Here is a 24,033-nt window from a genome sequence, read left to right as displayed (position 1 = left end):
TAGTTTTTGTATCTGTAAATTGAGATCATACCACTTCTCGTCTAATTCAGGATCAAATGAAGAATCACATGACAAGTGTGAATTATATTGTAAACCATATTGTTTCTGTAAACACAAGAGCTTTGTATTACTAGTATTACTAATACTAGGCTTTCATTCATTTTTAAACGAAAATTTCCCTCAAATATCTGTATAAACTGATATTTTTATAATTTGGGTTCATGAAATTTTGCCATTGTCCTCATGTGAAACTTTTAGATAGGTCTCAAATAGAAAAAAAATCTCTAGAATGGCAATCTTGTAGCTAACAGTTCACTAGAAGGTAAGTTCCAGGATGACAGAGATCATGTCTGTTTTGTTGCTCATTCTTAGTGATCAGCATAATACCTGACATATAGTAAGTGCTCAGTAAATATTGTTGAATCAGTCAATCAATTGAACAATCATTGAATCAGTCAGTCAGTTGGTTACTATTTGGAGGAAACGTATCCTTCCAACTTGTCTCATTTCTAGCTGCTCCCCATCTTGAAATCTATACACTAATCATACCAGACTATATGTATTTCTAATATGTCATTTCCTTTAAAAGTAGTACAAGTCTGAGAAGTGTCAGCTATGCTTATAATAAGCTTGCAAGTAGGCTGTATGCTGACTATTTTACATGTATTATCTCTTAAATTTTTATAGTAGTATCCTATGGAGGTAATTACTATCATTATCTTCATTTTACAGGTAAGGTAAAAGACTCAAAGAGGTTAAGTTCTTGTCCAAGGTCTCGGTTAGTCAGCAGCAGAGCCTGTATTTGACCCTAGACAGTTTGCCTTCAGAGCCTATACCCCTGAAAACTTTGCAACTGAAATGAAGGCTTTAAACGCAGCACTCTTGTCTTGAGCATCTCTAGTTCATGTTTCAAGATGCCAACTTTGTAGATCATTCTGGTGAAAAACAGGATTTGATGAAACTGTGCAGTGAAAAAGTATGCTGTCTTTTCTTGCATTGTAGTTATTGCTGCCTCTCAACTTGATCTTTAGGCAAAACAAAGTAACTTCTTTTCATCTCTTCTTGAAAACTTACTTTTCAACTCTCAGAAGTACTGTGTTTTTAGAGAAAGAGGGGGAAAGGAGCAAAGCATGAAAGAGGAATTGGAAGAATAAGATAATTAGACAGAGTAATGTTCAGCTGGGCCTGTTTCTATATACATGGTTTAATATGAAGTACATCCTAGCAGGTCACAGAAGAAGCTTGTTTGATGTTTTCTTTGCCTTTCTGCAAAATTTCCCCATCCATTCTCTCCTCTGAACTCCTGATATAGGAATCTCAATTACACAACTTAGTATTTGACTTTGTGCTGTCTAGATATTTCTCAGCTGCAAGATTTCCTAAAATTCTAAGATTTTAGAAGTTAGAGTTAAAAGACACATTGGACACCATTTTTCCAAGTCTCCCATTTCCAAATGTGGAAATGGAGGCCTGGGCAATGTAGATTACTCGCCTAAGTTCACACAGCAAGTGAAGGACAGGGCCAGAATTGTAAGACAGTTTTGCTTGCTGTCAGACTAGGAGTTTGGATTGCACTGATTGCACTGCCTCTTGCCTTCTAAATTAGATTTTTAAAAATCTCATCCAAATATTCATTCTTGCATTCAGCTAACAGACATTTACAGAATGCTTCCCATGTGTCACACATGCACTAGGAATTGAGTTACAAGGAATAAACTATGGTCCCACCTCAAGCAGCTCAGGTACAGAGACCAAACATTCCCTTGAATACACACCCTCACAGGTGGTGAGCATTAACAGAGGTGTGTACACAGTACACCCACTCTGGATGGGTGTATTGGTCCTCTCTGTGTGTCCAGATAATTCCCTGAGCAGGAGTCTCCCAGGCAGGGTGGGAGGCAAAGAGCACCCATGCTGAGCAATGAGTTTTTGCAGTGGAGGAGGATGGTGTGGCATATGAGGTAAGGAGGTGTGAGGATGAGACAGCATACCTGGAGGGAGGGAGCCTCTTGGGGAGCAGTGGGCAAAGAGGCTATTGGGAAAGGGACAAATTGTGAAGGGCATAATATGGCATACTGGAAAGATAGACTTTATGCTGTAGGGAATGGGAAACTACTGCAGGTTTTTAAGCAGGAGAATAATATGTTCAGACAATATTCCCTCTACTCTTCTTAAATCTTCACCTAGAGTCAGGCTGGTGCTGGGTAGATAATAACATGAACTTAATTGACTTAAAAACAGAAACAAGAGGCAGTGGAAAATTTCCAATCACGTGTACACTTTCTCTTTCAGGAATTTCTGGGAAATAGCATGCTTTATTTTTTAAAATTTAACAGCATTTTTGGAAACAGCTACAATGCTTTATTATATTCGGTGGTTTTGCTGTAAAATTTACAGTCTTTGAAATAAAGCAGTAGCTCACTTATTCTCTCTTTCTTATTTTTTGTATGTTTTGTTTGAGATATAATTCATATACCACAAAATTTACCTTTTACCTTTTAAAAGTGTATACTTTGGTGGTTTTTATTTTAGTATGTTCACAAAGTTGTGCAGCCATCACCGCTAATTTCAGAACATTTTCATCACCTCCAGAGAAATCCTGTACCTGTTAGCAGTCACTTCCCATTCTTTCCTCCTCCCCCAGCCTCTGACTACCACTGATCTACGTTCTGCACCGTTTTTTCCCAAAGGATTGGCCTATTCTGGACTTTTTGTATAAACGAATCGTACAATAGGTGGCCTTTTGTGAATGGCTTCTTTCACTTAATGTTTTCAAGGTTCAGCCACATACCAGCATGGATCAGTACTCCATTCCTTTTTATGGCAGAGTAATATTTTATTATAATATATAGCACATTTTGTTATCCATGTATCAGTTGATGGACATTTGGGTTGTTTCCACTTTTTGGCTATTATAATGTCACTATGAACATTCATTTATAAGTTTTTGTGTGGACATATGTTTTCAGATCTCTTAGGTGTATGTTTAGGAGTGGAATTGCTGGATTGTATGGTAATTCTATGTTTAACCTTTTGAGGAGCTTCCAGACTGTTTTCCACAGCAGCTGCACCATGTTACCTTCCCACCAGCAGTATTCAAGGACTTCACTTTCTCCATATCCTCCCCAACACGTGTTTTTATTTATCCTCTCTTCTGAAGGAGTGGTTCTGCACTTGGCATTAACACCAGAATCTCGCTATAATGCTGTCCTACAGGTAGGCATGTAGATAAAGAAATGTAGAAGGAGACAGCATGGATTAGTGGGAGATGCTTACAGGGATCCATACTGAGCACTTAATGATCAGAGGTAGACAGTTAGTGGGTATTTCAAACCCACCTTAACCTTCATTTCTCTTTGGGCTGTTTCCTTATATACTGATTAGATTCTGTATTTCCTTCTATGAATAGTGCCAAATAGTAACATTCTCCAATATTGTTTAAAAATATTTTTACAGTCTCCTTTTGTGATTCTAGAATAAATTGAGAGCCTTCACTTTTCCTGGGCTTGCTTTGTAGATGTTTGTAAACTGACCTTTTGTCTTATCTGTGATACTTGGATATTAAACCTTGCAGAAGATGTTGTGAAGCTAAATTTTATAAATTACAAGTCCTTGTCCTTATCTGGGGCCTTTTCCAGTGATAATAGACAGGACCATTTATCTCAAGTCGCAAAGAACCCATAGCAAGAAGATAACATTCCAAGATGAGATCCACAGAGAGACATGGCAAAGTGTTCTCCTTTCGCCTCTTTCCATAATATTCCCCATTGTTTATTTAATGACTGAAGTGTTGTGGTGGAAGAGAGGGTGTTTGTTGCCCTGGGAGGGGATTAGGAAATAGGCTGCAGTTTGGTGAAAATAGTAGAGGGAGTGGGTGCTCCGCTCTTACCATGTTGTTGGATGTATACCAACCCGAGGTGTAGATGCCTACGCCTGCATCTCTTTGCCTGAAGGCTTTTTTTGATCACCTTAGGGCACTCACCTGCCTTCAGGCTGGAAGTACTGGGGAATTAGCACCCCAGGAGTAGTCCCTAACCAGCAACTCATAAGAGTTGGTGTATGTATTAGTTTCCTCTTACTTTTGTAACAAATCATCACCAACTCAGTGACTTAACACAAATTTATTATCTTACAGTTCTGGAGGTCAGAAGTCCAACACAGGTCCTGTGGGACTAAGTCGAGGTGTCAGCAGGGCTGAGTTCCTTCTATAAGACCTAGGGGAGAGTCTGTCTCCTCACTTTTTCCAGCTTTTAGACTTCTTTGGCTTGCGGCCCCATATTACTTTGACCTCTGCTTCCATGGTCATATTTTCTTCTCTGACTTTGACCCTCTTGCCTCCTTCTTATAAGGATTACTCTGGACCCGTCCAAATAATCTCCCCATCTCAATGCCCTTCCTTAATTTAATCACACCAGCAAGTCCCATTTGTTAGCTAACAACATATCTACAGGTTCTGGGCATTAGAACACAGACATCTTTGGGGGTCATTATTCTGCCTACCTCAGTGTAAAATAACCCAGTTCCCTCACTCCTTGAGTGAGATAGCTCTGAGCATATGTTCTGCACAGTTTCCAGAGTTTCCCAGCAGGCCTTTGCTCCAGCTATCCATGTTGATTACTTGCTCGTTAATATACCCTTTCCTGGTTTCCTTCCCTTTCCTGTTTCACTAACCCCCATTTCCTGGAAGAACCTCCCACATTCAAATACATATGGTCCCCAACTTACGATTGTTCTACTTATGATTTTTCAACTTTACAGGGGTGTGAAAGCAATATACCTTCAGTAGAAATTGTACTTTGGATTTTGAATTTTGATCTTTTCCTAGGCTAGTGATATGTGGTATGATATTCCCTCTTGATCCTGGGGAGTGGCAGCTGCATCTCCTGGTCAGCCACACAATCACAAGGGTAAACAACCAATACGCTTACAAGCATTCTGTACTCAAACATTCTGTTTTTCACTTTCAATATAGTATTCATTACATTACAGAAGATTTTCAATACTTTATTATAAAATAGGCTTTGTGTTAGATAATTTTGCCCAACTGTAGGCTAATGTTCAGAGCATGCTGAAAGTAGGCTAGGCAAAGCTATGATGTTCGGTAGGTTTGGTATATAAAGTGCACTTTCTACTTAACGATATTTTCAACCTACGATGGATCTATGGGGACGTAACCCCATTACAAGTCAAGGAAGATCTGTACTTCCATTCAAATCTCAGGGTCTACTTCTTTTTTTTTTTTTAACGTCTTTATTGGAGTATAATTGCTTTACAATGCTGTGTTAGTTTCTGCTGTATAACAAAGTGAATCAGCTATACACATATACGTATATCCCCATATCCCCTCCCTCTTGCGTCTCCCTCCCACCCTCCCTATCCCACCCCTCTAGGTGGTCACAAAGCACCCAGCTGATCTCCCTGTGCTATGAGGCTGCTTCCCACTAGCTATCTGTTTTACATCTGGTAGTGTATATATGTCATTGCTACTCTCTCACTTCGTCCCAGCTTATCCTTCTCCCTCCCTGTGTCCTCAAGTCCATTCTCTACATCTGTGTCTTTATTCCTGTCCTGCTTCAGGGTCTGCTTCTTACAGCTCAATTGCTTAATATCTGTAAACCCTTAGAAGAGTGAATTTCTTTGAGTACTCAAAAAATGATGGGAGTAGGGGCTTCCCTGGTGGCACAGTGGTAGAGAATCCACTCGCCAATGCAGGGGACACGGGTTCGAGCCCTGGTCCGGGAAGATCCCACATGCCGCGGAGCAACTAAGCCCATGAGCCACAACTACTGAGCTTGTACTGTAGAGCTTGTGAGCCACAACTACTGAGCCTGCGTGCCGCAACTACTGAAGCCCGTGCACCTAAAGCCCGTGCTCCACAACGAGAGAAGCCACCGCAATGAGAAGCCCGTGCACTGCAACGAAGAGTAGCCCCTGCTCGCTGCAACTAGAGAAAGCCCGCCCGCAGCAATGAAGACCCAACACAGCCAAAAATAAATAAATAAAATAAATAAATTTATATTAAAAAAATTATGGGAGTAGGTCAAACGGACACAGGAGCCAGCTTGAAGGAACTCCCAATAGCCAAATTGAGACAGTAAATAATGATTATAAAGGATTACTACCTATTGAATAAAGTAAAGATCCATGAGTCCACTGATAAAGAAACAACAAACAGATAAATAAGAAGGGAAAGTTCTTCCTACAGTCAAATCCAACTAATAAATGAAGAAGGGAGGATAGAATCATAAAATCATTATTTGGCAAACATCATAATAATAGCTGATTCAAGCAAGAAAGTTCAGTGGATACTAAAACCAGGGGGTAAAAATTTGGGAATAACAGGAGTTTACGTAGTCTCAAAGTATTTCCCTACAAGGACATTACAAAGGGTAAAAGAGTATAGCTTGACGGTGGAGAAATCTGGTAGCCATCACCTTAAGCAAATTATCTAATTGGTCAATGGGACATATCATCTGCTTTCCAATGTGAGGCACTGAGAGGATCTCAGTGTATTCCTGCCACAAGGGCATAACTTGAATCTAATCATGAAAAAAAGTGACAGAACCAAATTGAGGAACACTCTATAGAACAACTGGCCTGTCCTCTTAAAAAATGTCAATGTCATGAAATACAAAGGAAGATTCAAGAACTATAACTATTCCAGAATAAAGGAGACTAAAAATACATGAAAACTAAAAGAAATACATGATCTTGAGTTTTTATTTTACTATTAAGAACATTATTAAGGCAACTGAAAAAAAATTTGAATAAGGGCTTTAGATTAGATAATAGTATTTTATCAATATCAATGGCCCTGATTTTATAAATTGTACTGTGGTCATGTACAAGAATATTCTTATTTTTTATGCTTAGAATACTTAAGAGACTTTTCTTATTTTTGAGAAATGCACAGTGACTTATTTAAGGATGAAGGAACATCATATAAGAAACAAACAGTTCAGAAGAGAGAGACAGAGAGAATGAAACAAATGTAGTAAAATGTTATCATTTGGAGGATCTGGGTAAAAGGTATCCGGGAATTTTTCAGTACTATTCTCGCAGGTTTTGTCTATATCTTAAGTATGGCAAAAATTTAAAAAGGTGAAAAGTATAAGGCATTTTAGTCATTGAGTCATTGCCCTGCTTACCTACAGGTTGCTGTGTTGACATTATGAGATAAATAAAATGTCCTCGGCTTTCTTAAGCCACACTGTCTCTGTCTTCACTGTGTCCCAGAGATATGTTGACTGTTGAGTAGAGTTTCTAATACCTGCAACAGAGCACTGGATTGAGAATCAAGAAACTGAAATTTGAGTTCTGGTTCAGTAGTTGTGTGACCTTTGCTAAGTCATTTTACTTTTCTTGGCTTCAAACCGTGTCTGGAATGTTAAAGATTTTAGCTGTTCTTTGATTCTTCTTCATCCCTTCCAGAACACTCATTTATGATTCTCTAATGTCCTTTGGATGTTTGAATAACTGAATCTTTTCTTCTGGGTATGGTTCATAATGACTTTGCCTTATAATACATTCCACTTGATGTGGCAACTATGACATCAAAGAAATTTCCAGTGGAAGGTTATTATTTGTTTGTTGTTGTTATTGTGAAGGAGGGAAAAAGCCAGGCAAAATATTCAAGAAAATTATTCAGTCTGTGATTCCACTTATTACATTTCTCACATAGGATATTTTATAAGTTTAGGTAATCAAATTTCATATTAATGACTACTGGGAACAATTTTCTTGCTGTAACAAATTAGCCCTTTTTTCTGAGTTATAGTTTGAGCTGGTTTATTTCCAAAACCTCCAGGCCTGTGTGAGTTCCTAACTTACACTGAAGGAGAGAATGAACAGACTAGTGGAAACAGCTAGGAACAGGGGAGTTGAGCTGTCACTGAATCAACCCTACAGCTGCTCTGCTCCTTGGTATCTGGCTGGGGGTAGTTCTCTAGTCATTGCCCTTCCTCTTTTTTTTAAATAGAGGTAATGAGGCTTGAATCTCTCTCCTGCCTCTCAGAAGTGCTGCAGTGATGAATGGAAATGCCATTTGAAAACTGCTGTGCATCCTTTGCTAGGGAGATATTTCAGTAACAAAGCATCCTCATCAGAGTACAGTCAGCTCCTGCTATAATGCCAGCACCCAGGGTATTAAGTCTTCTCATATTAGCAGGATCTACAATGTACTGTAGGTAGCCATGCTGAGGGAAAGGAACAGACCGCCCTCTTTCTCCCACACCAGTTATTTTTATTCAGTACTTTCATTTTCTTTAAAACACTTATCATAAGCTGAAATTATTGACTAATTATTTAACTTATTTATCTCTGGTTGCCCGTCAAGAACATAAAAGTTCAAGGGGGGCAGGAACCAAATATGCTTTGTTCTTCTTGTGTCCCCAGCACCCAGCACAGTGCCTGACAGATAGTAGGGGCTCAATAAAGATTTATTTAGTGATGAATGAATGAATTATATAACCCATGATCTAATCTTCCTGTTCCTTTATGACAGTATTTCACCACATATGCCAAGATGCCAAGATAACTGCCCATGAGATTTCAAATTCCAATAACTGAATAGGCAGTTTCCCATGAAAGTGATTTTAAAGATACCAATTATAGAGAAGAAATAAATAAGTTGACACATGATACCAAACATGTGGGTCTCTCCTATATCAATGGGAACTTCTTAAGGAGCTTTAGCATATGTATCTGGTAGCACTGAAATGGGTAATTCACCAAGTATCAATAGATTCTTTTTAAGTTTGAAAAGTAATTTGTTTATCTCTTTTATTTTTCTGATGAAGAAATTCTTAACACACATTTTGTCGTGTTAAGTTGCTGTAAAAAGTGCACCCTTTTTTTTTTTTTTTTTGTCAGTTTTGAAAAGCCAAACAGTTCATACTACTGAGGCAGAAATGGGGTGAGGGGGTAGTAGGGATACACACTGAGATTAATCATTTGCCCTAGATAATCTCCAACCTGTGTACCACCTCTATAGGTGATTGATTTTTGTTTCTATACAGCTTTAAAAGGTGAGGCAATTTGTGTGTTGAACCTTCCATCAACCACCTGTGAGGATTTGAGTCACCTGTCCCTCCAGCCTCCTTTGTTCTGGTGCCCAAAGTCTGATGACCTGGAGCTATGCGTGAAATGGGGGTGGGGAAGGGTGGAGACGCGCTGACTGCTTCAATTCCTTAATGGTAGTTGAGGTTGGGAAAGAGCCTTTGTTCTTGAAAGCTGTACTTTTTTTTACTCTCTGTATAAATTCTAGGAGGTCTTTTTTGTGTGTATTTTGGACATTTATTTGGGTCTCTTTGCCTTCCTGAAGAATGACATTGATTGTGTTATTGTTCAAAACCCTTCACCAGCTCCCCAACACTTGTAGATAAAGTCTTCAGGATTCACTCCGCACTTAAGTTTTCTTACAATCAAATTCTAGAATAGTGTTGTTTATGAGCATAGATTCTGGGATTAAATATCTGATTCTGCCTCTTGGATGACCTCGGGCAAATTGCTTAATCTTTCCAAACCTCCTATTTTCTCATGGAGCAAACAATGGAACCTATCTCCTGGGGGTTGTTTTGAAGATTGATTAAAATTATGCATATAAAATGCACACTTTTATGCATACAACATTGTAAAGACTCAATAAAAGATTGTTATTTTTACCACCTCTCTCCCCTGATCCAGCAAATGGAACTAATTACTGCTGCAAGCACTATTGCAAGTACCCCATAATTTACATTTTCTTTCAGACTTCTTTTGCCTCATGCTTTTCCTCACTCCTTCCCCCTTTCCCGAGTTCAAATGTTCTTCGTTCTCTGATGCCCTCTCACAGTGTGGCCTCCTGTCTAACTGCTTCCACAAAAGTAATTCCTCCTTTCCTGCTCCCCACACTTCTAAGTGTCCTCTCCTTTCTTTAAATCCCGTTGACATTTTTTTCTGAGGTCAAAGTGGCAGCCGCTTGAATCAAGGATGCGCTTCTGGACTCCCTTTTGGTGACTGAGATCTGGAGCGTGTTTCTTCCTTTCCCCTGCATCTCTGAGGTAACGTCAGTCCTCCCTAGCATGCTGCTTGGCCTTAACTGGTAAATGCAACTACCCTGTGATTATGTCCAGCACACAGTAGATGCTCAATATTTATTCAGGGAAAGGATCTGTGTGGAGTGAAAGGAACTCTCTATGGCTACCATGTGTATCATTCCATCAGAAGACCGCATTTCATCCTAAATTTGAAATTTAGGTGTGTGTATAGTGAGGTTCGAAGACCCTTTGAACTTTGAGCCTGGGGAGGATTTGGTGACATGTCAGATATATTTTATGGCTCATGAATTTAGGTTGGTTTTGGGGATTCTATAGGTGAGAGCTGAATCTTTTCAGATTCATAGGTCTCTTCTCTGTGATAGCTACCATTTTCACTCATGATCCAGGTTAAAAGTGATTGCATGGGAAACAGAGTGCTTTGTTATTTGAACAGATTATGATGGATTATTTCTGTCGTCATCTTCCTTCGCAAGATGGTAGAAAAAAAAGATGAAGTCCCCTATATTTTGAAAAAAATGCTTCTTTTCAAGAATAGAATTGGTCTTGGGGCGGGGGTGCTACCTGTGGTTCTGCTCAGCGCAGTTGATATGGGCAAGGTGTTGAGGTTAAAAACAGAAAGGAATTTCCCACCTATATTGTAGGAGTTAAAAGCAGCACTTTCATAACCAGAACACTATATGACCACAGATTATTTGTCCTTGACAGACTAAATGAAATAAGCCTGATACAATTATCTTTTTGACGCAAGGTGGGAAAATTTGCGGGGGAAGCCTAAGTTTGCCTGTTTCTGAAATTCAGGAGACCGTGGTTCTCCTGGATGGGGAGATTTGCCCAAGTTGGTATCTTTCCCCGTCTCACGATTTAAAAGATAACTTAATGGCTAGGACCCTGCCTCTACTCTTCTAGGTCCAACTAGAAGTTCTCTTCACTCCCCAGGAGAAAACCCAAGTGAGAGAGGGGCTAGGAGTGATTGTAGAAATGTCAGAGTGCTTTGCTTAGAGAAAATGAGAAAAAAGGGGGGAAAAGGAGACGGATTCACAAAAGATCAATTTAAGAGGCTCTTTTCCAGCAAACTTTGTCCTTTCTCTGCTTCTACCATGGTTGCATGGTACAGAGCTTTTAGGGAGGTGGTTGTCTCTCTGCACTCTGCCCCTAAGCAGTTTTCTGTCTACATTGTCCCCATTGTTTGGCATTTCTACAGTCATTGCATTGCATGGCTTTCTTTCCATTTCTCCCCTAGTGGCATTACTCTTAACAAAACTCTCCCCCAGCCTGCCTATTGGCAGTTGTGAAACCTGAGGGAGATTGTATATGAATTTCTGCTTATCTGCAAAGCACAAGGCTTTGTGGGAAAAACAAAAACAGAAACGAAAAGGTGGCTATGCTATTTTGACTAAGGCTTCCAGAGTTTGGGAATTGGGAAGGTGTACTCCACTGAACTATATAGCATATGTACTCATCTGCATGGGGAGTACTCGAGGCTACCAAAGCCACTGACAGTTGCTAGCTATAATGCCCAGACATTGTAAGCTGTTGTGTGGTGTGTTCAGGAAATCGCAACAATCCTGGGTCACCAAAAGTGGCTCAGCTCAAGCAGATGTCCTACGTTGCATGATATCCAGAAACTTGGATTGAAGTTAAGGCAACGTTTCCCAGTCCTCAATACAGAAGAAAAATAGAAAATACAAGAAATGCAGTCTGTTCCCCAAATCAACCAAATGCCATCTTGCTCCCTGCAGCAGTCCAAAAATCTATTACCAGCCAAAACAAAAGCTAACTAGGAAGAGGAATCTGCTCCTAGCAAAAACGTATTTTTCACTCCGAAGTCAAAATTGTGAATGAATTCACTCATTCAACAAACTGCTATTGACTTTAGGACTGCCCAGTGTTTTTCACTGTCTACAAAACTGCTTGTCTCAATGTATGTACCTAATGGGAAGATAACTATAACTTACATTGTCTGGGGAAAACGGATTGGAATGAAGATATCTGTAGAATGGTTATTTGAATCTTTCTCCAGAGAAAGACCAATAATTCAGAGGGTGAGTTGAGGGAATGTGAAAATAGGCTTGGAAAAATCTCCCAATGAAAAAAACACTACTAAATATTATGTCCCACTAATATACTTATTAAGAGCAGAATTAGGAAAATGAAACTTCTCTACCAAACTCTTCTTGCTGTCATGAATTTCTATTCTCAGGAATTAATCACATTAAGAATCCAAAGGAAATCCCATATGAATGGATTCTAGATTCAGAAGTATTTTGTATTAGGTTACACTACAGTGTTTTTGACCTCTTTTACTTGGGGAACAAAGAGGGGTGCAGTGTGTGAGCCTGCAGGTAGATGTGTCAAAGTATGGCTTGTTCTTTATTGCTATTCCCAGCCCAAGGCCTAGTTTCTTACGTTAAAAAATCAGGTTTTTTTCTAAACAAGAGAACCAGAAATATTTATGTTTAGTGGGTAAGGAGTAAGTTGAACAGAGAATTTTTGTGCTTTAAGATCTCACATAATCAGTTTCCATTTTCCAAACACGCACTTCCTATTTCCTTGACACCACAGTCCCCAAAGGAAACCTGAACTAACTGCAGGCCACTGATGGGTAGGCATATGCAATTAGGGCAATCTCTCATTTGTTTAATGCTTGGGTTTTTTGTATTTCTGCAGTTGAGATCCCACATTGAAGCCCCAGGGCTTGGGAGGTTTATCAAGTTGCTCTTGCAAGCTTCTCTTATCTCACCAGGAAGGAACTCCTCCAGGGATTATGTGGAATGGCTGAAAGAAATTAAATTGGGAGCAAAGCTCCTTCTGGGGCCCATAGCCCCCTTGTATTACTCAGCCTCACCTTCTCATCTCTGCACAAAAACTTTCCTCCTGCCTCAGCTTCCTATTTAGTTACTCTGTATTTTTAGTAGCCCTTTCCTCATGGCCAGAATGCCTCCAGAATCCCCAGCTCCTCTGAGAAGCCTTCTTCCATGTCATCGGAAGTTCTATGATCACAGGGACTTGCTTCTTTCACCCAGAACACCCTCCCTCTGAATGTTGGCTCCTTGAATGCTCACCTCATCATTTTTTTTTAAATAAATTTATAAAGTTATTTATTTATTTTTGGCTGTGTTGAGTCTTCGTTGCTGTGCAGTCTTTCTCTGGTTGCGGCGAGAGGGGGCTACTCTTAGTTGCAGTGCCCGGGCTTCACATTGCGGTGGCTTCTCTTGTTGAGGAGCACGGGCTCTAAGCATGCGGGCTTCAGTAGTTGTGGTTCGCGGGCTCTAGGGGGCAGGCTCAGTAGTTGTGGCACCCGGGCTTAGTTGCTCCGCGGCATGTGGGATCTTCCCGGACCAGGGCTCAAACCCGTGTTCCCTGCCTTGGCAGGTGCATTCTTAACCACTGCGCCACCAGGGAAGTCCCTCACCTCATCTTTTAATTCTGAGCTTAGGTAGTAAGATTTGAAGTTTGAGCTCCCCAGTTGACCAGGGTTCTTTTTCCTGTGCTTTCATGCCACGATTTCATCCTCTTGGTGACAGCTCTTATCCTGGGTGATCACTTATGTGGATGTTCATCTTTCTTTGTGACTGTGCGCTGGAGAGCATGGGCATGGGATGCTTATTTTTATGCCCCTAGTGCTTGATGTAGTAGAAGAAAAGTACCCCCAAAGGAAGGAATTTTTCAATCACTGGATACCCATATGATTATACAGACTTTAACAACAGGCTTTCCAAGAGAATTTAATAAATAATATGAGAAGATGCTTATTTTTTGCATGAAGAAAAAAAAACCAGTATACAAAATCATATATATCAGGGTTCTAATTCTATATTCATAAATATGTATATTTTATAATTATTGTATATATACATATATAAATATACACACAGAGGGAAAAAAGGCTAGAAGAAAGTACACCAAAATCTCACTTGGTTATTTTGATAAACACTATTTTTTCTTACTATTTTTCTCCAGATTGTCTATAGTGAACATATATTAGTGTCATAATCGAAGAAAAAAATAACATTTAAAAATGAATGGCAGATATGAACTATCTTATGATGGCAGGGGTACACCAAAGCCAATTAGAATAAAATTTGGTGAAATAGAGCATTGTTATGTGTGATATTCTAACAAGAGGAAAAGTAATACAGGAGCATACATTTTTAGTTAATATTCATAGTGGCCTTTTTTTCATAGTTTTATCAGTAGAGTAGGAGGTATTTAAACCAATTTGCTTCTTATAAGATAGAAAGCAATATATTTTAAAATGAAGGGCTATTGAGATCACAAAGATATGGCATAAAAACTCTTCACTTAAAGGTACCCCAGGGAGTTTATCCTCCTGAAAACCTCCTCCACCTCCACCCTCCTCCCATACACACACACTGGTCCGCTGGAATGATTTACAGGAAAGTTAAGATTAGATTACACTGAGAACCAGAACAAGTCTTTGCTCTGGGTGATGTGGTGTAAAACAGATCAGAGAAATGATTAAAATGTGAGGCTGACCTTAATGGTTACAAAAGAAAAAGACTGAGGCAGAATTTTTCTCCCCACCAAAGCCTGTGGCATTAATCCCAGGTTTATACACCTTTTGTAGGAAGGTCCTTGCAAGATCCTTACAAGGTCATGAAACCTACCCTTTTTCTTGCTGCTCTCGGGGAAGAACTAAATCAATCAAGCAAATGAGATGGCCAGCCCAGTCCTCTGGGTGCCTTTTAGCTACAGAACAGTTTAGTGGTTAGTCTTGGGCCTTAGAGTCTGACAGCCAGGGTTGAAATCTTGGCTTCAAGATTTGACTTCGAATTAGGACTGATGAACTGAGGCTCAGTTTCTCCATGTAAAAAAATGATATACCTATTTCATAGAAATAACCATACTCTGAGTTCCACCCCTACCCAGACTACCCTCCTCCTTTTTTTAAACTGTTTTTTTCTTCTTCAGCTTCAGTGTCTTCCATTTGCTTGCATGTATTTGTTATCACAAATAGTCCTTTACTTTTTCCTCTCTCTGACTTAGTATTATTTCCGTATATTGATCTCAGGTTTGGGTCTTAAATTAGACCCCTGTACTCTGAGTTCTCACTTCTGGGCAGTGCCTCTCTTTGCTCCATTTTTCCTTCTATCTCAAGTGCCAAATTGGCTTTTGGGCTCTGTGTTCTACACTCCTGGTCCAGATTTAGCCTGCAGACCATTTTATAATGGAAAAACAATAAGTTTTATGCATATAGACCTCAAGTTTAAGTTCTGCGTTTTACAAGCTGTGTGATTTCAGGTAAATTGCTTGCATCTCTGAGGCTGAGTATTCATTTTTCTCCTCTCTAATGGAGGGACAATGGTACCTGCCCTGTACCCACTCCCTGGGGGAGGCGGGTCAATTAAAAGGATTAAATGTAAATGATCTATGTGAAGTTCCTAGCAGAGGGCTATGTACACAAAGAATGTTTCTCCCTCCTTTTTCTTTCATAAGTCACCACTGTAAATTTGTTTTTCTTCCCTCCAGGACCACCCTGTCTCGTTTATGTTAGTAAGACAGGCTGCGGTGCAGACTGTCTTACTAATATACCCAATTCCCATTAAAATGCTACGTAATTCAGGGCAGCCCCCCATTAGGAATTCATGACCATTTTGTCAGGGCCCAGGCTGAAATTTACCTTGTCAGTTTAATCTTATGGGAGAGAGGGAGGGAGGCAAGGTGGAAAGGAGAGGACTGCATGGTCTGACCCACTGTGCACCCAGAGCTACTTTCATGAAGTGAGTGAAACTGGTTTTGCTTCATATTAAGTAGAATGTAACTGACAAAATTGGAGTATGTCAGGAGGGCTATCACATTTATTTTAAAAAAAAGAAAGGCATCCTTTTAATGTCTTACGGCCTCTGGATAGAATTTTTTTCTGGGGAACAGAGAGAACCCTGAATAAAAATATCCCACCAACTCCACAAACTTGGTGATTGTACAAAAGCCATTTGTTTCCAGGTATGTCATATACACCATTGCAACTGCCCAGTTATATGAATTTCACATTTCCCCCTTTAAGCTTTGGAGCTAAACATTGAGTTTGTTACTAATTTTACATACGCCTTCCATGATTTACTGCTAAGGAAAGAATGAGCTTGGCATTTCCTCCACAAAATCTTTCAAATTTTCTGAGCAGGTAACAGAGAGGAGAGTATAGGAGAACTGAAGGTTAGAATTAAAATTTAGCCTGATGTGAACACAGTTTTGATGGGTAGTTTAGAACTTCCCAGCACATAAATCTTTAAAGGGGAAGAGAGAAGAACATTAAGACATAGAGAAAGTTTTCAGTGTTATCTCCCATGGGTTCTCCTGTATGTACTTACTCTGCTTTCCCCAGGTGCTCTGTGACCTCCAGCCTCTCACCTTCTATAAATACTCCCACCTCCACCTTAGAAGGGTGCTGGATGGATGGAGAGGAAACTGGAAGTGACGGGCCCCATCATGATCACCCACTTACAGAAATGTACGGTGTCACCAAATGATTACTCCTATGGGCCTTGGTCGTCTTTTCTGTAAATTGCGAAGAATAATAGCCAATTTATCAGGACTGTTTTGGAGATTAAATTAAATCCTCAGTTTCTCAGGATCTGTAGTACAGAATAGTAGCCTGAAATATACTAATGGTCAAACAGCTGTGGGAAATGCTATGTAATTTATATCAGTACCATCAAGTCTCTGAGGAGTTCTACAATACAAGAAACCCATTTAGTTCTGTTAAGGTGTGCTGGGCAATGCTGAACCAGCAGGTACAAAAATAATGAGTCCCCTTGCCATCTCCTTATTCTTACCATATACGCTAAGTTCCTGACTTGGAGTACAGAGAGAAGGAGCTGGTGCTAGTATTACTGCAAAGCGGGGAGGGGGGGAGGACTGAGGAATCACGCCCACGCCAGATTAGATCAAGTCCTGCAGGGATTCTATGCCAAAGTCATTCCAGAGCTCTGGATGGATGATGACTCTCAAATTCATCTTCTAAGAAACATTTTTCCTCCAAGTAATCCCTTATGAATAATAAAAAAAACTCTATTTGCAAGCAGGGTGAGAGTGAAAGAACTGAGGTGAAGAAAGCATTTTCGGTTGTAGTTAGAATGCATCAGAAATAGTTAAAATCCCCCTATCAGTGAATAGAAAGGCAGACAGCATGGTTTTCCCAGCAAAGTGTTAGGGGTGTGTAATGTTTTTTTCCAGTAATGAAGAAAAGAAAATGCCCTGGAAGATGAAGACAGAGAGAGGAAGCAAACACCAAGTAAAGGACTGATTGTGGTGTCCTTGGCAAATAAAGGAATGAATAAATAGAAAACCACATGAGAGAGAATAATGGACTTCAGTATTGTTTGTTTGTGAAAGAATGGAGATGACTCCTTTTTGTCAATCACACAGCCAAATTAGAAAATTTGATAATCAAACATTGCATTTGTTTTTATATTCATGGCATCAGTTCAGGTTCTCATTAATTAAACAGGCAAATTTGGGAATGCCTGTTTTAAGAAGCTGATCCAGAAATAACCTTGTAAAATCAGGTTAGAGATACATTATATGCCCTGAGGGCAGCCCGAAGCAAAAGGGAAAATATGAAATTAGAAAGTGACCTATAATAGTCACTTCATTGGTAAAGGTGACATAACCTCCATTACCAATCAGGACCTAGTTTGATGTCTAATTTTACTGGCTGTCGAACTTATCAAATTAAATTAAGTACAAATGAGGAAATACTTGGCTAGGGAAAAAAAAGTGCTATGCCATTTTGCTTTCTATCAACTGAAAACCAAACCAAGTAGCACGGACAAGGAAAAAGAAGCTCAAATATTTTATTGGAGGAGGAATAAAAGGGATATTTTTCCCCCCAAAGTGGCCTGGGAAAAGGTAGTTGGCAAAAAAACACTTGGATTTCCTGGTGACTGCTATATATCCAGAATAGAGAAATGGTGGTTGTTTTTTGTTTTCATTTATTCCACTAATATTTGAGTGTTGATTATGTGCCAGGTTCAAATCATTGCTTTATGGGATAAACAATGCCTCCTCCCTGCTCTGGGCTCCCTGCTCTGGGCCTAATGCTTCGGTGTCATTCCCCTTTCACTGTTTTTCTTCGATAGTCCACTACTCTCTGTAGATATTTGAAGACAAGAATCCCCAACAGGAACCCCCACCCCCACCCTGACCCCTGCCCAAGGCTGCATCCAAGGCATCTAATTCTTGATGTTTCCCACATGTACTTGGCAATACCCACAATGCAGAAGTTTTCCTGACCCTCTGCTCTGCCCTTGTGCTAAAATATGTCCTGAAGAAATGAGACCTTGAGGATATAGTGCATTTTTGGAGCAAGGGCACCAACAGTTGTTGAGAACTGAAAAAGATAAGCTCTGCACAGCAACCTAGAAGGCTGCTGGACCCAGAGCAATAGAGGGAGGGCAGAGTTCTCAATGGGCAGGAGTCTGACCGGGGCAAGTTAACAGTTCCTCCCTGGGCCTAGGTTTTTCTGCCAACAAATGTAGGCTGTGGACAAAGATGCTCCTGGTTCAGACACTCATTGTTTTCCTGTGCAGCTTACTTGCTTCAGCATTTGAAGTTCTTTTTTCCACCTTAGAAATGGGAAGGAAGGTGACGATTTTTTTCCTAAGTGATTCATGAAACAAGGAATTTTACCAAGAAAGAAATCCTTCATCCTTCCTTGCCTGCGCTTTCTTTCTCCCTTTTCCTTGCCTTTGCTCAGCTGGCACCTGCTTGCTCTCAGTCCCTTTTTACAATGTCATCGTTCCTGGTGTGATAGCATGTCCGTGGAAGCAGGTGCCATCTAGAGCAGCCTTTTAAAAAAGTTTCTCTGCTTTATCAACCTGCATTTTCAAGTGGGTCCTTTTTCCTCCACCTATACCTTTAAATCTTCCCCCTCCCCGACTTTGTGGAACTGGGATCCTACCTAAATCTAGCTCCTTCTGTTGTAAATTTCACACACATTACCCGTGAAACACTTAATTCTGCAAAACTGTTTCTGTATATTATTTGGATGAAAAATGCCAACTGTAGAGAAGTTGTTCTGTTTTCTATTAATCATTTACTTGTCTGAGCAGATATCCCCCCACTGATATGTGGACTAATATGGATCTAGGCGTAATGACAGCTGTTAAAAGAGGAATAACATGTAATACATTTTGGAATATTACATAGCAGCATGATTTAGACTTTGATGGGGAATATGATACTACTAAAAAAAAAAATCAAATTTTAACAAGACCCTTACAGAAAAGGAATGTGACATATCCAATGTATATATCTCTTTTACCATGTTTAGCTATACGTGGGATACAGTAATATACCTTTTTTCTTCAAATGAACTTTTCCTTCCATTAGGTCTGGTCAGTAATATTTAAAATATAGAAATCCTATTCAGTAAAATATCTTCATTAAAATATTTATTTCTTCCCTTAGAAAAAGAATTCAAAACTTTTTAGGGCCTAGTTTTAAAAAGCAACATGCTATATAGGTAATTTATTTTGGTGGTTGTTTTGGGGAATGTGAAAAATATCACCACTGCAACTAGAAAGAACTATAAATGATACATTATTGCAAGTGTTCTAAAAAAATCAGAACAAAACTAATTTATTATATAGTTCTGTCTTCATTATACACCACATGTTGGTGAGTTAAACACAACAAAATTATTGTCTTTTAAAAGTGTCTACTAAAGATAAAAAGAATAAGGTAACAATTAACATGTAGTTAGTTACATTAAAAAATCTGATATACATATTTCTATTGCCTGTTAGCTTGTTCTAAGCCTTTTAACTATTACAAAAAAAAAAGTCGTTGTTCAAAAGCAAACATTCAATTCAGTTGATACAACATTACAGTACAGTCAACTAACATCATTCAACAAAGGTAACAAGTCTAGCCTTAGCTTCTCCAGTTACAAGTCTGTAGACCAAATTGCTACAAAAAGTTCAATGCTGCTTCACAACTGTGTGTTAGCTTTTTGGAGGACATGGTACTGTCTGCTCATGGCTTCAGAAGAAGGGGTCATGCTACTGGTAAAAGCACAGGGGAACCCCAACCTGTCATTAATCATTTTATTTAGCATTTAGTCAGAACAGCATTATTGAGTTTAGCACAACAAATAAAACAAAATCATAATAATGATGAGAATAAAAACCAAACACAAACTGGAAGCCTAGAGACGCTGCCAGCTGTGTCAAACCCTTGCGATACGCTATACTAAAAAAATTTGAAATATCCACCCATCCTCTCCACTCTGCCACAAACTAGCAAAGTCAAAAATACAAAAGTCTTCAACTTGTTACTTTTGCAGAATAAAGCAAAAACGTCTTTGTGCTCCTTACTACCAGAAGCAAAATATCCACTGAGTTACCACATGTAATAGCTTCTGGAGGTGTCAACTTGGGTTGGCTTGGTGTCTGCAGTACCATCTTTGTCTTTCTCGCTGTCACCTTCCCAGAGGTTAATGAGTGGTGGGTACAGCTCATTTAGTGGGATTGAAGAGGTTTTTTGCATATACTTTTTTAATGAATGGTGGTAGTTTTTCCTCTTAAATCTTTTGGCAATGTACACAGCAATGGATGCAAGGCTAATGACGGCAAACATGGACCCCATAACTGCAGCAAGAGCTGTACTGGTTTCTTGATCAGAAATGTCCAACGCGAAGGCAGCATTTTTGGTTGTGACATTAACACATGACTTTTGAGTCTGCTGATGAATATTGGACACTGTGAGACACACTTCATAATCTGTGGAAGGCTGCAGGTGTGTTAGGTTGTATTCGTGAACATCTACCGGGACCCTGGCAGTATATGTTATGTGGGGATTGTCAATCTTCATGGTGGCAGATGACCATTTTAAGTTTGACGTCATGACATTGGAATTAACTTTCCAGGACACTAAAATGGAATGAGATTCTGTCTGCTTGACATATATTTTCAGCACCTGGGTACCATCCAGAAGGGTTCCATTAACCTTAATTGTCACCACTCGAGTGTCTGCCCCTTCAACATTCTGGGCAACACAGGTGTATCTTCCTGACTCTTCAGTTTGTATGTTAGATATTTCCAATGTACCTTCACTACTTAGTTTGTATTTATCTGAAAGCGTTTCCACAGTTATCTTATTTCCAAGGGGAGTGACCCAGTAAATTTCAGGTTCTGGCTCGGCCATGGCCCGACAGTCTAGGAGAACTGTTGTGCCAGTATCCATGTTTAAATGATTTGGGAATGTGTCATGAGATATCATTGGGAGGCACTGTTCACCTGAATCCTGAATTAAAACTTCCTTCACCTGCTGCCCTCTATATTCAGGCGGCATGGCACAGAACATGGATAAGGGCTCCATGAAGCGGATGCTTGTCTTGTTGGAATTAATCCAGTGGATAACACAGTCACACCTCAGGGGATTGCTGTGGATACTGATCTCACGCAGATTAGGAAGGGATTCTACTGTCTTCTGGTAAACGGCATTCAAGGCATTGTTGTTCAACATCAAGCTTTCTAGGGCAGGGACACTTCGAAAAGCCAAGCGGTGGATGTAAGATAATTTGGGGTTATTGGTGGCTTCTAACTTTGTGAGTTCAGGCAAGTTATCCAGGGCATAGCGGTCCACAGAGACAAGTTCCCCCATATTGTTGATTCCCAGTTCTTTTAACCGGAGCATATTTTTGAAGTCCCCTTCCTGGATTTTGTGGATGGGGTTTTTGTTGAGGTCTAAGAATTTCAAATTTGGAACTTTTTGCAGGGCAAGTTGAGGGACTTTGACCAGTTTGTTATCATAAAACGACAGGCTCTCTAGGCTATCCAAGCCCACCAAGGCATTTCCAGGAATATCTGTGAGATACATTCCTGCCAAAACTAAGCTTCTCAAATTTGAGAGGGGTTTGAAGTTCATATCCAGAATTCCAATCACAGGGTTTTCCCCAATCATGAGAATTTCCAGGTTGGGTGTTGAATCAAACCAGCGGCTATCTATCACTTTCAGTCTGTTGGAGTTTAGGTGGAGCCTTAAAAGATTTTTTAAGCCTGAAAAAGCATTAGCAGAAATAGTGCTAATCTGGTTATGGTTGATGTAGAGTTCTTGAAGGTTGCTGAGATCTTGCAGACAAAAATCATTCATTTCCGTAATCTGATTTTCCTCCAAATGCAGAGTAGTGAGCTGGGTCAGGTTTGCCAGCCCTACCTCCTTAATATTTGTAAAGTTGTTTTGGGAGAAATCTAGCTCAGTCAGGTTGAAGAGCTGCTGAAGCTCATCCACGGTCTTTGCGATGTTATTGCTCTGTAGGAGAAGCACTTGAGTGTCACTAGAAAGGTTGCTGGGAATCCTCGTTAAGCGGAGATCATTGCAATCAACGGTGGTGGCTTCTCTGTATGTTGACTGCGGGGTAAACCAGGGCCTAATTTCACATACACAAAGTTGTGGACACTCGCTATTTTGTAGGGAAGACCCAGTTAATGAAGTCATCAGCAAGCTCAGCACCATTCGGCAAACTGCTAAAGCAAAGCTCATCCTAGCCATGCTGGCTTGCTGAGCAAGCTCGACTCCTGATAATTGTTAACAAAAGGTGAACACTGTATAGCGGTATGAAGGACAGCAAGCAGAAAATGTAAACATTCAAGCAAGGTCTCTGTTGAGATGTGCAGAATTCCAGAGTCTGAGGGGATGGTTTCCTGGAGTTTTTGAAAGGCAGGAAACAGTTTGGAGTCTTTTACCTGTGTCTCTCAATTCCAGGCATGCGCACAGCTCTGTGGCATAAGTTATTTCAGCCAAATCACAGTCTGGAGATGTGCCTGAAAATTAGATTAGGACAAATATTATGTTTATTCCATATACTTTCTAATACATTATAGCTTTTCTTTTGTCTACTAAAAAGGCATAATCACTTATAAATCTAATAACAATGTTCAAAGAAACTAAAGCTTTTAAACTGTAGAATACTTTTCATATATTATTACACTTAGTAGTTTTAGTGTTCCTTCACATTTACAATTAAATTGGGTCCACTTGTATTACTGGGTAAAAACATTAAACACACATTGCACATACACACCCATTCACACACACACACACACACACGCACACACACACACACACACACACACACACACACACACACACACACATAATAGAAACACTTAGAAAAGCCCACAGATGTCATTTCTTTAAAAACAAAGGTGACTTAGAAACTACGTATATTCATGGCTCCAAAAAAATCAAAAGGTAATTCCTCATGAAAGCAAAACATGAAAGCCAGTTTATTAAAGATTCAAAGTTCATTTTTAGTTATTTATATTTTAATTAATACTTCATTTGTTTTTAGGAATTCTTTCTTTTCCAAATGGTACCTTCTGTAGAAATATTCAGCCAAACCTGATCTAGCTTAATTATTCTTATGCAAAAAATTAATCTAACAGAACTACAAAAGAAAAATACCAGTTTTTCTTGTATTCTCATAGCCACATCTGATCTTGACTGAATAAAATTGTAAAAGGACTCTATTCCACCACACTACTGGTCTTCATTAAAAATACAAATACACTTATACATGTATATATGTATATAATCTCACATGCATGATTTCATCAATCTCATGGGAATGTCATGGCCACTTAATAGTCATGGATATACACCATGAGTATGTTATTTAACCTTTTAAAGCCTCAGCTCCTTCAACCATCAAATAGGGTTGGTCATAAAAGTATCTCTCTTACCGGACTACTGAGAGAATTAAAGGAATCTATGTAAAGCTCTTTGTGTAGTGCCCGGCAGATATTAAATTCTCATGAAGGTTAATTGTATTTATTATCATCTTCTTATATCGCTCATCTAGTTAATTTTAGCTATGTAGTGGTTATTGGAGGATAAGTAAAAGAAGGAAAGCTGGAGATATTTGATTTTATTTAGCTATCATCTGTTGACTTTGATAAGGTCTTCTGAGGTCAAATATGTACTGCTCACCTGCTTGTAAACATCATATAGTAGCTAATGCTGCTAGTTTTCT

The 24,033-nt window shown here is 39.5% G+C and overlaps 2 protein-coding genes across 6 annotated transcripts in view; one reads left to right on the top strand and one right to left on the bottom strand.

Annotated features, from left to right (window-relative positions):
- The window catches only part of CRBN (cereblon), a 959,169-nt gene that overhangs the window by 330,614 nt on the left and 604,522 nt on the right, over positions 1 to 24,033 (top strand). The gene's annotated exons all lie outside the window — the stretch shown is intronic.
- Positions 19,494 to 24,033, bottom strand: part of LRRN1 (leucine rich repeat neuronal 1) — a 37,157-nt gene continuing 32,617 nt past the window's right edge. The window contains exon 2 of the mRNA XM_060022928.1: positions 19,494 to 22,822. Within this exon, the coding sequence (XP_059878911.1) occupies positions 20,400 to 22,550 (2,151 nt within the window). The 5' untranslated portion in view covers positions 22,551 to 22,822 and the 3' untranslated portion in view covers positions 19,494 to 20,399. The remainder of the gene's footprint in view (positions 22,823 to 24,033) is intronic.

This window comes from Delphinus delphis, chromosome 10 (genome assembly GCF_949987515.2).
Source record: "Delphinus delphis chromosome 10, mDelDel1.2, whole genome shotgun sequence".
NCBI lineage: Eukaryota > Metazoa > Chordata > Mammalia > Artiodactyla > Delphinidae > Delphinus > Delphinus delphis.
Note: the sequence above shows the minus strand (reverse complement) of the source record. Positions and strands in the feature narration are given on the sequence as shown.